Source organism: Theropithecus gelada, chromosome 12 (assembly GCF_003255815.1).
Source record: "Theropithecus gelada isolate Dixy chromosome 12, Tgel_1.0, whole genome shotgun sequence".
Taxonomy (NCBI): Eukaryota; Metazoa; Chordata; class Mammalia; order Primates; family Cercopithecidae; genus Theropithecus; species Theropithecus gelada.
In genome coordinates this window covers 4,104,839-4,120,831 of record NC_037680.1, presented here as the reverse complement: position 1 = coordinate 4,120,831, position 15,993 = coordinate 4,104,839, and the positions used below count along the sequence as shown (strand labels likewise).

Genomic DNA, 15,993 nt, shown 5'->3' with positions numbered 1-15,993 from the left:
ACAGATGTAGGTACACGGTCCCTAACAACAAGCCAAGAAATGCACCCCAAGTCGTTCAAGCCAAATGGAGAGCAGCTTACCAAGGCTCTCCACTTGGCAGTGTGCCACAAGACAAAACACACTGACTCAAAGCTGCCAGGGCTTCAAATCACTGACTTCTGACTCTCAAGGTAGCTGTACAAGCCGGGGAGAATAACACTTTTCTGGGACTCAGCTGCCAAATCTGTAAAATAGGGCTAATAATAACACCTATGGATTGGAACTGTTGGAAGGACTGAGTTAAAATACATTAAATGTTGACAGCAGAACCTGGCACTTAGTATGAAAGTATTACTTGTTTTAAAGGAAGAGGAAATAACAGTCTCTTCTAACCCTGATTCGGTTGGACAAACTGTCATAAGAAATGCTGTCTTCACCGGAAAATTTCTGAGGGCATTTCTGGGTATTTGACCTTCTGTAACCATCCCTGCCTACTTAAGCAAGGTGTTATTCTTTCTTTCTGAACTTTGAGGTGCTTGGTGATTGGAAAAGTCTAGAACCCCACCACTGAATCCATTCATTTATATATGCATACATTTACTCATGCATTCAGTAAATATTTACTGATACCTACTACCTATTACATACTAAATTGGAGGCTGCACTTGTTCACACTGTATAATAAAGTCCAGCACCCACCTGAACTTGCTAGGGTCCTGCTTCAGGTCTTGCTACTGAGAAGCACTGTGAATGCTGGACCCTCCACCCTACCTGGTTCCTGGCTCCCCAGGCCATGACTCCTGGCGAGTTCACTGGGTTCCTTTGCTGACTTGATGCCTTGTATTATCTTCTTCCCCACCTCTAATCTCCTTGCTGGCCCCGGACACCCCTAGCTTGGCCCACCTGCTTCCTACTGTGGACCCCCAGCAAGGAGTCTGTTCTCCCCTCACCCACGATGACTCCTGACCCCAGCAGCTGGTTTCTTATAAGAAAGAGGCATCTGGCAGCTGCAATGGGGAGAATGACCTCACAGCACTATAATTAAAGTGATTTTCTGAGTGGAAATGACTATTATGAAGCATCCTTCTCTGTTTTATTATGCAGAGCCATTGTAATGGGAACATGGGATTTCCTATGTTAACACTGATATTTCTGTGATCCAATAAATCCTTCTTCACAGTCATCTCCCAGAGGAGAGAAGGCATTCTGTGCAGCAACTCTAGGAAACATGCAGGTCTCCGATGTCCTACACATCCCAGCCCTCTTTGGCCAGGCCATTAAGCTGTGGAAAAAACGCACACAGTAACTGGGATAGTGTCATAGACTGGTCCCTCCCACAGGACAGTCAATGGAAAGACCTATGGGAGGGCTTCTGGAACGACTCCTCAGACAGGAGCCCTGGGAAGGGCTTCTCCAAGAGAGAACGTCCACTCCAGAGGCAAGAGCACTGGCTAAGTCCTGACCTGACACTGGATGAGCTGTGTGATCATGGGCACATCACATCTCTGAGCCTTGGTGTTCTTCCTGTGACATGGGCCAATAACACCAAGCACCTCATAGGATGGCTGTGAAGACTACATGATACAGTAGGTAGAAGACAGCTAAAGCAACACCTGGTGCTATGGTTTGGATGTGGTTTGACCCTGCAAACGCTCATGTTGAAATTTGATTCCCAATGTGGCAGTGATGGGAGGTGGGACCTGGTGGGAGATATTTGGGTCATCGAGACCAATCCCTCATGCATAGACTAATAGCCCTTTGAGGGAGGGAGGGAGTTCCTTCTGTCACGAGACTGGATAGGTTACCTGAGAGCAGGTTATTATAAAAGCAAATTCACCTTTGTAAACTCTCTTGCTTTTTATATCACCTTGTGGTCTCTTTACAAATGTCTGCTCCCCTTCTGCTTTTTGCCACGAGTAGGAGCAGTATGAGGCCCTCAACAGATGCAGCTGCCCAATTTGGACTTCCCAGCCACTAGAACTGTGAGCCAAATAAACCTCTCTTCTTTATAAATTACCCAAGAATTCAGATATAGCATCACAAAATGGACTCAGACAGCTGGTGTAAGCATCAGATACTCCACAAACGTTCTGTCACAAACACAACAAGAGTCCCTGCCTTCATACACACCACAGATAACTGTTGAGCATCTACCAGGTGGAGGCACCACCCTCAGTGCAGGCATACAGCAGATAACTCAAATGGGCCTGGAGTGACCTGGTGGTTCAGGTTCAAACAGTTCCATTCCAGTCAGTGACCAACCAGAACCTGGTTCCTGGGCTGTGCACCCCTGCTAAGAGTCATTGGTTGCACCACACTGCTCCTGTCCACTTGGGCCCATTCACAGAGCTGCTCACACCTGAACAAAGGATGCAGCTTGGGCCAAGGTGCTGCTAGGCATGGAGAGTCCTCCTGTCTGACCTCAGATTCTTGTCCTCTGTTCACAGGGCCTGATCCAGGGGTGACCTCCGCCTCCACCACAATGGACATTACCACCATTGACGGTGAGCTCTCATTGCACAGCCCCACCACAATGTACACTTCTATCACTGCAGGTGAGCTGTCATCACAGAGCCCTTCAAGCAGCCAGGGTGGGGCACCTTGGTGAAAACATCCAGGGAGAACTGACCTAAGGACTTGGGCAGGGGTGGCTGTGGCCATTTTTCCTCTCCTTAGGAGGTGGTTTTGAATGTGAAATGGAGGAGTCTAGCCCTGGGTGAATATATATACATATGTACATCATACATATCTGTGTATATATTTATCAGCCTTCCTCAGGGCTATTGACTCACAGGAACTCAGGGGCTGAAGAGACAGCAGTTTTGGTGAGGGAGGTTGAAGGTGGAGGTGGGATGAGGGTAGACTGACCAGGCTACTTAGACTTCTCCACCATCTCCCTCATCGCACATTATTTTCTGCCCTGGGTCCACGCCCCCCAACTCTCCATCCTCAAGGAAACTTGAGCCTGCCTTTGCCTTGCTTTGAACCATGAGCAAGTGGATCCCCACGGGTCACGAGAACAACCAAGTTTGGGAGGTGCTGTGTGCTCTGTGACCTTCCTGAGATCCACACTTCTCAGTAGCTTATTAATAACTCAGGAAATATCTACAATTTAAAAAGAAAGAAAAAGCAGCGGCAGCAAGTAACCAAAGACACCTGTTGGACTCTGTGTACCCTGGCATTCTCCAACTCATTGCACTGCTGAGCATTTTTCTTCTTAGGTGGTATTATTAACATTATGCAGACACAAGTGTTCCCCTGAAGGCTGTAGGAAGTTTAGGAAATTGTTCTATAAAGGTGGGACTTTGGAGCAGTTTCAGACTTTCCATATTCTTCAGCAGTCCCTCCCCAAGGCCTTCAAATAAACCTGCATTCTAAGAAGAGACACAGGCTTGTTCTGCAGCTTCAAAGTAAATGCCCAAACGCAAAACAGCCCTGCCCTATGAGACTGCTGGCCCATCACTCTCAAGGCCCTGAGTGATCTGACCCCTCCTCAGCTGCCTCACACTGTACTTCCCCATCCCTCTGGAGTCCCAGCAGAAGTGAGGGGTGACTGCTCCCCCACCCACACATAGCCAGCACCTTGCCATACTCTGCATTACCCTCTCCCACTTCAGTCCTTTGTGTGGCCAAGTCCTGCTCCTCCTGCAGATTGGCTGCAGTCCTCACTTCCCAGGAGGGAATGGGAGCAGGGTAGGGTGAGGAGCAGCCATCAGGCCATTGAAAAACACAAACCACACAACCTGTCCCAAGCACAGTTAATGGCCTCATCTTTTCCCCCTGTATAGTGTACATAGAGCAACCAGCTCTGCCCTGTTTTCTGGGGCTTTCACGGTTTTAGAATGGAGGAGCTCCAAGCAAGGTTCTGGCAACTGTTGCAAGGACTGAGTTAAAATGCATTATATGTTGAGACCAGCACCTGGCACCTAGTAGGCAATTATTAATTGTTTTAAAGGAACAGGAAATAACAGTCGCTTCTAACCCTGTTTCTGTTGGACAAACTGTCAAAAGACATGCTGGAAAATTTCTGAGGGCAGTTCTGGATATTTGACCTTCAATAACCATCTATGCCTACTTAAGCAAGGTGTTATTCTTTCTTTCTGAACTTTGAGGTACTTGGTGATTAGAAAAGTCTAGAAGCCCACCACTAAATCCATTCATTTATATATGCATGCATTTACTCATGCATTCAGTGAACATTTATTGAGTACCTACTAGGTGCTAGATACTAAATTGGAGGCTGCACTTGTTTACACTGTATAATAGAGTCCAGCACCCACTTGAAGTTGCTATGGTCCTGCTTCAGGTCTTACTACTGAGAAGCACTGTGAATGCTGGACCCTCCACCCTACCTGGTTCCTGGCTCCCCTGGCCCTGACTCCTGGTGTGTTCACTGGGTCCCTTTGCTGACTCGATGCCTTGTTTTACCTTCCTCCCCACTTTCACACCTATCTAGGCCTACCTGCTTCCTAGTGTGAACCCCTAGCAAGGAGTCTGTTCTCCCCTCACCCACTATGACTCCTGACCCCAGCAGCTGGTTTCTTATAAGAAAGAGGCATCTGGCAGCTGCACTGGGGAGAATGACCTCACAGCACTACAATTAAAGTGACTTTCTGAGTGGAAATGACTATTATGAAGCATCCTTCTCTGTTTTATTATGCAGAGCCATTGTAATGGGAACATGGGATTTCCTATGTTAACACTGATATTTCTGTGATCCAATAAATCCTTCTTCACAATCATCTCCCAGAAGACATATGGCATTCTGTGCAGCAGCTCTAGGAAACATGCAGGTCTCCAATGTCCTACACATCCCAGCCCTCTTTGGCCAGGCCATTAAGCCGTGAAAAACGCACACAGTAACTTGGATAGTGTCATACAGTGGTCCTTCCCACAGGACAGTCAATGGAAAGACCTATGAGGGGGCTTCAGGAACGACTCCTCAGACAGGAGCTCTGGGAAGGGCTTCCCCAAGAGAGAACGTGTACTCCAGAGGCAAGAGCACTGGCTAAGTCCTGACCTGACACTGAATGAGCTGTGTGATCATGGGCACATCACATCTCTGAGCCTTGGTGTTCTTCCTGTGACATGGGCCAACAACACCAGGCACCTCATAGGATGGCTGTGAAGACTGCATGATACAGTAGATAGAAGACAGCTAAAGCAACACCTGATGCTATGGTTTGGATGTGGTTTGACCCTGCAAAAGCATCATGTTGAAATTTGATTCCCAATGTGGCAGTGATGGGAGGTGGGACCTGGTGGGAGATATTTGAGTCATATGGACAGATCCCTCATGCATAGATTATACTCCCTTGAGGAAGGAAGGGAGTTCTTTCTGTCATGAGACTGGATTAGTTACCTGAGATCAGGTTGTTATAAAACCAAATTCAGCTTTCTAAACTCTCTTGCTTTCTGTATCACCTGTGGTCTTTTTGCAAATGTCTGCTCCCCTTCTGCTTTTTGCCACGAGGGGGAGCAGTATGAGGCCCTTACCAGATGCAGCTGCCCAATTTGGACTTCCCAGCCACTAGAACTGTGAGCCAAATAAACCTCTCTTCTTTATAAATTACCCAAGTATTCCGCTATAGCAACACAAAGTGGACTGAGACCCCTGGTGTAAGCATCAGATACTCCACAAACATTCTGTCACAAACATAACAAGAGTCCCTGCCTTCATACACACCACAGATAACTGTTGAGCATCTACCAGGTGGAGGCACCACCCTCAGTGCAGGCATACAGCAGAGAACTCGAATGGGCCTGGTGTGCCCTGAGTTCCATCCCAGACCAGGCAGAACCTGGTTCCTGGTCTGTGCACCCCTGCTAGGATTCGGTGGGTGCACCACACTGCTCCTGTCTACTCGGTCCCATTCACAGAGCTGCTCACACCTGAGCAAAGGATGCAGCTTGGGACAAGATGCTGCTAGGCATGGAGAATCTTCCTGTCTGACCTTAGATTCTTGTCCTCTGTTCACAGGGCCTTATCCAGGGGTGACCCACGCCCTCACCACAACGGACATTGCCATCATTGCAGGTGAGCTATTGTCACAGAGCCCTTCAAGCAGCCAGGGTGGGGGGCCTTGGTGAAAACATCCAGGTAAAACTGACCTAAGGACTTGAGCAGGGGTGGCTGTGGCCATTTTTTCTCTCCTTCAGCGGTGGTTTTGTATGTGAAATGGAGGAGTCTAGTCCTGGGTAAATATACATATATACGTACATGGTACATATCTGTATATATATTTATCATCCTTCCTCAGGGCTGTTGACTCACAGGAACTCAGGGGCTGGAGAGACAGCAGCTTTGGTGAGGGAGGTTGAGGGTGGAGGTGGGATGAGGGTAGACTGACCAGGCTACTTACACTTCTCCACCATCTCCCTTATCCCACATTATTTTCTGCCCTGGGTCCATGTACCCCAACCCTCCATCCTCAAGGAAACTTGAGCCTGCCTTTGCCTTGCTTTGAACCGTGAGCAAGTGGATCCCCACGGGTCATGCCTGTGACTGCAAACTGTGTCACGAGAACAACCAAGTTTGGGAGGCGCTGTGCGCTCTGTGACCTTCTTTCAGATCCACACTTCTCAGCAGTTTATTAATAACTCAGGAAACATGTACAATTTAAAAAGAAAGAAAAAGCAGCAGCAGCAAGCAGTCAAAGACACCCGTTGGACTCTGTGTACCCTGGCATTCTCCAACTCATTGCACCACTGAGCTTTTTTTTTTTTTTTTTGAGACGAAGTCTCGCTCTGTCCCCCAGGCTGGATTGCGGTGGCGCTATCTTGGCTCACTGCAAGCTCCGCCTCCTGGGTTCACGCCATTCTCCTGCCTCAGCCTCCTGAGTAGCTGGGACTACAGGTGCCCGCCACCACACCCGGCTAATTAGATGGTATTATTAACATTATGCAGACAGAATTGTACCCCTGAAGGTAGTAGGAAGTTTAGGAAATTGTTCTATAAAGGTGGGACTTGGGAGCAGTTTCAGACTTTCCATATTCTTCAGCAGTCCCTCCCCAAGGCCTCCAAATAAACCTGCATTCTAAGAAAAGTCAGAGACCTGTTCTGCAATTTAAAAGTAAATACCCAAACTCAAAACAGCCCTGCCCCGTGAGACTGCTGCCCCATCAGTCTCAAGGCCCTGAGTGATCTGACCCCTCCTCAGTCGCCTCACACTGTACTTCCCCATCCCTCTGGACTCCCAGCAGAAGTGAGGGGTGACTGCTCCCCCACCCCCACATAGCCAGCACCTTGCCATCCTCTGCGTTACCCTCTCCCACTTCAGTCCTTTGTGTGGCCAAGTCCTGCTCCTCCTGCAGATTGGCTGCAGTCCTCACTTCCCAGGAGGGAATGGGAGCAGGGTAGGGTGAGGAGCAGCCATCAAGCCATTGAAAAACACAAACCACACAACCTGTCCCAAGCACAGTTAATGGCCTCATCTTTTTTCCCCCTGTAGAGTGTACATAGAGCAACCAACTCTGCCCTGTTTTCTGGGACTTTCCTGGTTTTATAATTAAAAATATCCAAACAAAGTTCAGTCCTGGGGTATGATTCTAGACTGTCTGCAGAATGCTTAGTAGCAGAATTGTGGGGAAGAAAAAGAGGAGGGAGGGAAGGAAGGAGACGAGAGAAGGGGAGAGGAGGATCATTTTAGGAAGGCACGGGTTACAGGGCCAGCACACAACAGGCTGGTGAAGCATTGGGAAGGAATGAACTGGCCTGTCTGGCGTTGGCACAGTTGTCTCCGATGTACAATCGTTCAACCTATGAGTTCTTGAGTTTGCAATGGCATGAACGCAAACGCATTCAGTAGGAACCATACTTTGAATTTTGAACTTAGACCATTTCCCAGGCTGGCAATATATAGTATGTTGCACTACATTATAAAATATGGGTCAGATGATTTTGCACAACTTTAGATTAATGTAAGTGTTCTGAGCCAGCTTAAGGTAGGCTAGGCCAGGCTTTGATGCTCAGTAGGTTTGGAGTATTAAATGTAATTTTCGTTTACAGTATTTTTAACTTATTATGGGCTTACAGGAACCTGGCCCCCATCATAAATCAAGGAGCATCTGTTTTGGTTGTGGCAGCATATCTGTCCTCACACAACCCCTGTGGGTCTTGACCCCCATCCCAGGTCCCAGGGCCTCTGCCTCAGACTGACCCTTGCACCTCTTCCCACCTGCAGGCGTGATTGCTGTTGTGGTCATCGTCCTAGTCTGCCTCCTCTTCGTCTTGCTGCACTACATGTACCGGCACAAGGGCACGTACCACACCAATGAGGCCAAGGGCACGGAGTTTGCTGAGAGTGCAGATGCAGCCCTGCAGGGCGACCCTGCCCTCCAAGATGCTGGTGACAATAGCAGAAAGGAGTACTTTATTTGAGGGACAACAGACTTCCCTTCCCTGAATGCCTCCTCCAGCTCCATCGGGAAAAACATACCCCATCGCCCAGCAGCACCCCTACTGATACCACCAGGCAGAGAGAGACAGCACTTGCTCCTTCCCGAGATAGGCACCTGGAAACACTAGGTACCTGCCCAGGGAGGAACGGAGGAGGACTCGCGCTGCAAGAGGCCTCTCCCAGGGACCCAGGGAGGCGGTGGCCACCCCAGAGGTCACCCTTTGCTTCGCGGAGGTGGGAGAAAATCTGGGCACACGGGGCCCCCTGGGTAGTGCAGGACGGTATCAGCTCACTGGCAAGAAAGTCCTTGTTGAGGGAGAGGGGGTGCCGAGGTACCCGGGGGCTGGGGAAGCAAGGAAATAAGTTATCTGTGTGCTGACTGGGGATAATGGCATCAAATGTCAGTCCTTGACATTTGGGGGGAACAGCAGGTGCCGGAGCTAAAAGGTACCTTTGTCTCCCATTGATCCAGCTCAAAACGATTGGAAATAAATTTGAAATGTAACTGAGCATTCAGAGTCCAACAGTATTACTGTAGTTGTCTGGGGAAAGATAAACGCCACCCAGGGCTTGCTTTTCACCTGTGCAATGCTATGTTCTCTGACGGGGCCTGGACAGTTCGTTTCTGGCTCCTGTTGGGGCCAGTTCTCAGAGAGCACAGCCAGTACAGGCGGCTCCCAAGCCTGCCAAGGGAGGAAGGACAGTGAGCAGCTTTCCTTTCCCTACAGGAGCACCAGCTGCATGAAACAAAAGGAAGGGTGAAATGTCCCTCTAGAAATAGCCTGTCCCAGCAGCCAGGGCACCGGCTGAAGTGTTGATTTTCCAAGGTGCAGTATGAGAACAAATGGACCTGATCCAAAAATATGAGTGAATCTCGTCCTTCCAGTCACAGTGACCATGATACCCGGTGGTGCAGAGCTCTACTCCCTGGCTTTGGGTCCCAGCTCCCCTTTCCTGGTCCCAGGACCTTGAACAACTTGGTTGACCCCTCTGGCCTCCGTGTTCTCCTCCCTTATGTGGAAATGTTGCTGATAATGGCACCTCTGTTGTGCCTGACTCCAAGCGTTGAGGGTCAAGTGCTCAGACCTCCCTATCTTCCAGCGTCAACAACTGCGTGCAGTGGTAAACAAACATTCCACATTGCACTACTTCTGCACACTTCCTAAGGAGTAGCCATAATTCAAAATAACAGAGTAACAGAAAGAGATGAACTGGTTAACCAACCCCTTCCAGGCGAGTTTTTCCAAGATTCCCAACAGCTCAGCTGTCACTCCAAGGACCAGCAGCTGTGAGGTTAAAGACTGCACGCCAGGTGCTGGGGTCACCTAGGTACTCCCTGGGGCTGTGGCTTCTTGAGGCTGCTCCATCTCCACCTGGGGGTTGGCAGAAAGGTCCCAAAGATCTCTCTGGGAGGATTATGGGGATGCGAGCTCAGTGGGAGGTCCACCTGCCAGAGGAGCTGGCAGTCCTGAGGCCGTGGTGGGGGAGATGAGCTGGGAGCTCACAGAAGCAGTGACGGCAGAAGCCTGGTCCAAAAGTGAGAACTTTCCCTGGTGACCCAAGCTCGCAGGCCTTCATCTATGAAACAAAGGGCTTGACTGTATCTGCATGGCCAACACTGATCTTCAGAACAGCAGCGTGGCAAAGATGGCAATAAACAGTCCCAACAAATATGCGCAAGTCAGTTTAGAAGACGATGTATCGTGCAAAGTGAAAGCAGTGCAGGTTCCTCAGCATCTTCACTGGCCCAGTGTGGATGCTGGCTCTGGTGGGAGGGGAGCAGTGCACACAACCTTTCCCAGGCGTGTTGAGCCAAAGACCCCATTTGCCCACAGGATGCCTGCTAGGAGCTCATGGACAAGTGGTCCTCGGAGCACATTTTGGAAACACTCAGGTAAACGGTTTCTAACATCCCTTCCTGTGGCAATGCCATTTCAGGTTTTTGAGCACCCATATCTTCCAGGTTTGGGAGCACAGATCACTGTCCGGTGAGCACAGAGGAGGCACCAGAACCTACACACAGACATGCGTTGGGGTGAAAAGTCTCTAGAAGAGGATGAACCTGGGGCTCTCCAGGCCTCCTAGACAGCAGGTGCCTATGTGGGGGAAGGATGACGGTAACTCATTCCTTTCTCCTTCACTGGGCCCAGGAGCTGTCTATACTAAGCTTGACTCCCTGGCCACTCACTTCCCCTTCCTCACCTCCTTTTATCCTCACTCTTTTGCCGGCACAGTGTCCTGGAAAACAATTGAAACACAGTCTGCTCCCAGTCCACTGGGTCCCCAGACCCAGCCAGAATCAGGCTCAGTAGCAGTAGTGATGACACGGAAGTTGCAGAGCTGGGCTGTCCCAGGTGGCTTAGCTTGGATGCCACAAGGAGGGAGTTGTCACAGGCTAACTGCAGAGGCCAGACGGCCACACCAGAGAGCAGGACAACTTAAAGAGATAATGCACACACACACAGAGAGAGTGCACACCAGTGGACACTGGTGGGCAATTAATAATGCTCTCTTAGATTAGGGACCAGGTTTTTAAATCTTTGATCCTTCCTCCAGCAATGCACTAAGTCATTCTGCAGCATGCCTGCAACCAATGTTGGTTGCGGTAAATAACGCACAAATTTGCACATACCGAAGAGTCAGAAAAAACTGTTAAGAAGGAAGAAAGAGGAGAGGAAAGGAAGAGAGGGGATGGGGCAGAGAAGGGCTGGAGGAAGAAGGAAAGGCACAGAGCTCTGTCTGTAGAAAATCCCAGCTTCTTTGCACATAAGCCTCCTTTAATCCTCGAAATAATCCTGGCAAGTGGATATCCTTATCCTCCCTTTAGATCTGTAGAAATTGAGGCTCAGAAGGGTCAATGAGCTTTGCTGGAGGTCTCACAGCTGCTAATGGCAGAGGAACCACTTAACCCAGGCCTGTCTGGCCTCCCTTCAGCAGGTTGAGATGAGTCAGCAGGAGCTCCCCAGGGAGCAGAGCAGGTGGCATCAAGACTCATGGATGCTGGCATGACTCACCAGTGCTGGGATCAGAGAATCCTCAGCCAGGTCTCTGCCACCCAGTGGCCCTGAACAGTGATGGCCTAGGCACCTCTGCCAGCATCCCCATCCCCAGTCAGAGCTGGCCTGGTTGAGAGGTCCCTCCTCGTGCTGGGGAGAGATGATGCAGTGGAGCCTGCTTTTGGTGGGACGATTAGCTTATAGAGATAGCAAGTGCTGCCAGCCCGGTCACACCTCATCCACACTTCCAGCACCCAGGACACTTGCACCCGGGCCACTCTTATGAAAAGGAAAGTGATCATCTAGATTACATCAAGCCAAAGCTTCCCTACCAACCTTTCTTAGATGATTTGTGCTTCTTCAAAGTGCTCGTTCCCAAACTAAGAGTATTTAGTGATTAAATTTCAGATCCAGAGACAGATAGGTAATATATATGTGTGTGTGTCTGAGTATACTGCTGTAATCCACAAACATTTATTAGGTACCATGTAAGTTTTGGAATTACATAGCTGAATATAGCAGCCTCTGCCTTCAGGGGTCCATGGCTTAGGAGAGAAGATAAACATGTAAATGTATATAAGCCCTAAAGTATTATGGATGCTGAGAGAGTAGGGATACAAATCAATTTAAAACACTAAGGAGATTAGAGATCAGTTCCATCTTGCGAATGAGATGGACTTAGGAAAGGCTTTAGAGAGGAAGGGAGGCTTGGGCCAGTTACACAGTATATAAGGGCTTGACCATAGAGCGGCTTTGGTCCCAAGCTAAGAAATTTGGATTCTGTTGCATAGGTAATAAAGAGTCACTGAAGGAATAGGTCAGTCTCTATCATACGGATAAGATAATGATCAAATTAAACAAGACAAAAGATAAAAATGCACCATGGAAATTCACAAAGGGGCTTCAAAAGGTCTAGCAAGGCTCAGACCCTGCCCGAGGAGCTGGAGGCCTCCCCACCCTGGGGCTCACCCGCTGCTCCAGCTGCCCCATTGTTTAGTCTGAGTTTCACATGACTCGGCCCATCCTGCCTGGAGAGAGATGGATCTCATCCATTCCCCAGAAGAGGCAGCAGGAGGTCAAGGCTTTGAGCCAACTGTTACGTAAATATTAAAGAGAATTTTCTCTTCTTTTTTAATGGAAGGAACTCCCCTTCATGATTTTATCTTTTTGTCCTCCCTGGAGAGAAGCTGCTCAATTGTTTTCATTCCTTACCTAAATATTTTTATCATCGTAGCAACGGGAATGATTTAGGGGCCAACAGGATTTTAACTGGCTCAGTGCCACAAGTGGAACTACAGGCATTTTAATGTTTGCAATTTAGCATGTCAGCACGATGTTATGAAAAGAGAGTGGCTCTGGAATTGGACAGACTTGGACAAAAATCTTATCTCAGACACTTAACTAGCTCTGTGTGACCTAGGAAGAGTTACTTAATTTTCCGTGCTCCAGGATCCTTACCAGTAACATGATGGCCAAAATATTTGCATTTTCATGTTTTGAATAGTAATTTAAATGAGGATATAAGCTTGCCAAGAACTGTGAAGGGTCTGAGGTTTTGCCCTGCTTTTAAGTGAGCAATTTGGCCTACACCAGTTTCATAGATGCTGACATAGATGAGATTCCTGGGTCAGAGACAAAGGCATGTACAGCCCAGCAAGCAGTATGACATCAGCATATTTGAATGACATCTCCTCATCTCCAAGTTACATCTCCAAGTTACATAGGACGTTTATCCATATGGTGGGTTGAGTTCCAGAAGAGAAACCTTGAACCAAGAAAATGAGAATCTCATAATGGGCAGTAAAATGCCTGCCTTTTGCACTGGATGGAGCTACTACTTGGTCTTCCAAGTCTGTTTAACACACAAACAGCCTGGAAAACGTAATCAAGAACACAGCGCAGTTCCTGCCTCACTCAGGATGTGAAAAATGCAAGAGACCCTTGGAGAATTGTCTCCCAACAAGGTAGGCACTGCCTAACATCATGCCTGGTACCTGTGAGTACTCAATAAATACATGTTGAATGAACAACGCAATGCACTAAATAACAGGGCTCATAGTGAGTCGAGATTGTGCCACTGCACTCCAGCCTGGGTGACAGAGCGAGACTCCGTCTCAAAAAAAAAAAGTAGAAAACTTTTCTTCTCCATCCTCTGGCCAGTGTATGAGAGATCTCACTGCAGGCTTGTCTTTTTTATTGGTTTGCTATGACAGGAACATATAGAGGCATACAGCTGCGAGAATGTCTTGGTTCATGGGTGGATCCATAAATCCAGAGTCCTGGCAAGAAGGTTGGGTGGAGTTCGCCAGCCTCTATTCTAAGATCATCCTGTAATGAAGAGGTCTCTTGCCAACATTATAGACCTCCAAAGCTGATGTTAAGATATGCAGATCTCCTAGTCGTTTTAGAACCAAATACATTACATTAGCCACCTTTTATTTTTTAAGTAGCTGAAATTATTATCATTTTTTCTCTCTCAAAAAGTACTTAGAAACAAGTTCTATATACAGCTCTCTCAAGATAAAGCATCCTGTGGGCTTACTGAGATGCCCTAAGTCAGTCAGGTCACTCCTTTCTCTAGGGAAGGACCTTTTTTTTTTTTTTTTTTTTTTGAGATGGAGTTTTGCTCTCATTGCCCAGGCTGGAGTGCAATGATGCAACCTCGGTTCACGGCAACCTCCGCCTCCCAGATTCAAGCAATTCTCCTGCCTCAGCTTCCCAAGTAGCTGGGATTACAGGCACCCACCACCACGCCCAGCTAATTTTTTTGTATTTTTAGTAGAGAAGGGGTTTCACCATGTTGGCCAGGCTGGCCTTGAACTCCTGACCTCAGGTGATTTGCCCATCTCAGCCTCCCAAAGTGCTGGGATTACAGGCGTGAGCCACCGCACCTGGCTCGGGAAGGACCATCTCGTTCATAGCTGCAGTACATGGACATTGTCTTCTTAAGGTAACAAATGGAGGTGTTACGGTGAAAGGATGGTAGACATCCAGACCTCACCTCCCAGGCAGAGATAACACCGCTAATTCTTTCATTGAGGACACAAACGTTCTCTGCATTGACACTACAGGAGGTGCAATGCCAGAGACTTGGAGCTGAGCAAGGCCTTGCTGGCTCCCTGGAGGACACTGGCTGCAATAAGAGATGTGTCAAAATAGTTCAAGCTGCAAGGGGTCCATCATAGAGGACGAAATGGACTGAGGAGAAGTCAAGGGAGGATTGTTGGAGGGAGAATTCTGAGACGGGTTTTGAAGGAGCTATCTAGGTGAGCAGATGACAAATGCAGAGAAATCGAGGTGATATTGGAACCTGCAAGTATGCAGTTCTTCCTGCAGCTTCAGGCATGTATGGAAGTAACTGAGGATGACTCCAGACCCAGAGACCGCAAAGAACCAGGTAATGAGGGGGCTGGCCACTGTGCCGTAATTGAAGGTGGTAAGAGCCCTTTACAGGAGGAAAGTGGGAGGAGATATGGTCAGATTTGCAAATCATGTTGCATCCAATGTTGAGAGGAATTAGAAGTTGTACTCTGGGGACGAAGACAGCCTAGAAATTACTGAGGCCCGAACAGGGAAAAGCACCTTATGAGAGCTCTCTCAGGATGGAGACAAAATCCTCTTTTTTTTTCTTTTTTATAAAAATATGGAACGCTTCATGAATGCGCATGTTATCCGTGGACAGGGGCCATGCTAATCTTCTCTGTATCATTCCAATTTTAGCATATGTGCTGCCTAAGTGAGCACCAAAATCCTCTTTTAACACAATTGTGAATCGATATGACCCTGAATTGGTTATGAAACACCCTGTGTACAGAATACAATAGCCCCTAGAGTGAAAGATCAAACCAGACCTGTTCGGTTGGTGGATGAAGACCGTCCATCTGCCTTTGTAACTAAAATCTCTACGGAATAAACCAAGTTTTTAAGTATCACAGAGACACATCTGCAGCTCCTCCTCAGCAAAAGATACCTAACTAGGATCCCAGGGAGAAAAGGAAAGCAAAGGATTCAGAAGGGCTACCCCATGAGGCCTGGCCTCTATGCCTCTGGGAGGCCAGGGGAAGGCTATTCCACCCAGGCTTTTGACCTGAGTCAGAAATTCTACCCTGCAAGTTTTCTTCTTTGGGATGAGTATTAGAAAGCTCTCTGCCAAGTACGTCCCTCCAGGCGGAGAGGAAGCAGGGAGAATAGTGAGAAGGCCTACCACCTTCCCTCTTCATCTGGAGACAGGAGAGCAGAAAGGGATGCCGAGGCATGTGTGTGGAGTGTGTGGTGGGAGGGACACAGGAGGGAAGAAAACATAGAGGATTCCAAGCTCACTACTCTTCCCCAGCTCAGCTCTGACACCCTTCTCGGTTCGGAATGCCATCCCGCGCCCATGCGAGAACATGAGACCAAAAAAAAGGCTGTGCTAGAAGTCAGGCAAAATACCCAGGAGGGTTTCAGACAAGGTCACAAAATCCACTATGGGACTTGTGTCCCACTTTCTCATTTTCCTAAGAAATGAGGTCATGGAGATGCCAGAGGGAGCAGGCTTCACGTAAGTTGTAAGTACCGGATACCTGTGCAATGCTGACATCTGTTCCATACTTGGCACCTGTGCAATGCCAATTAGCTGT

At 48.4% G+C, this 15,993-nt stretch overlaps 1 protein-coding gene and 1 non-coding gene across 3 annotated transcripts in view; one reads left to right on the top strand and one right to left on the bottom strand.

The window, feature by feature from the left end:
- The window catches only part of GYPC (glycophorin C (Gerbich blood group)), a 40,748-nt gene extending 31,858 nt beyond the window's left edge, over nucleotides 1–8,890 (top strand). Inside the window, exons 2-4 of one of the 2 annotated variants that reach the window (XM_025405356.1) lie at nucleotides 2,427–2,483; nucleotides 5,960–6,016; nucleotides 8,163–8,890. In XM_025405356.1, the coding sequence (XP_025261141.1) occupies nucleotides 2,427–2,483; nucleotides 5,960–6,016; nucleotides 8,163–8,359 (311 nt within the window). In that variant the 3' untranslated portion in view covers nucleotides 8,360–8,890. Of the gene's footprint in view, nucleotides 1–2,426; nucleotides 2,535–5,959; nucleotides 6,017–8,162 lie in introns of both variants that reach the window. The other variant, XM_025405355.1, reaches the window with a different exon arrangement.
- Nucleotides 8,891–15,011: 6,121 nt separating this feature from the next.
- LOC112636880 lies at nucleotides 15,012–15,118 on the bottom strand. The gene has a single exon (XR_003122335.1). It is a non-coding gene; the product is annotated as a U6 spliceosomal RNA (small nuclear RNA).
- Between the last annotated feature and the right edge of the window lie 875 nt (nucleotides 15,119–15,993).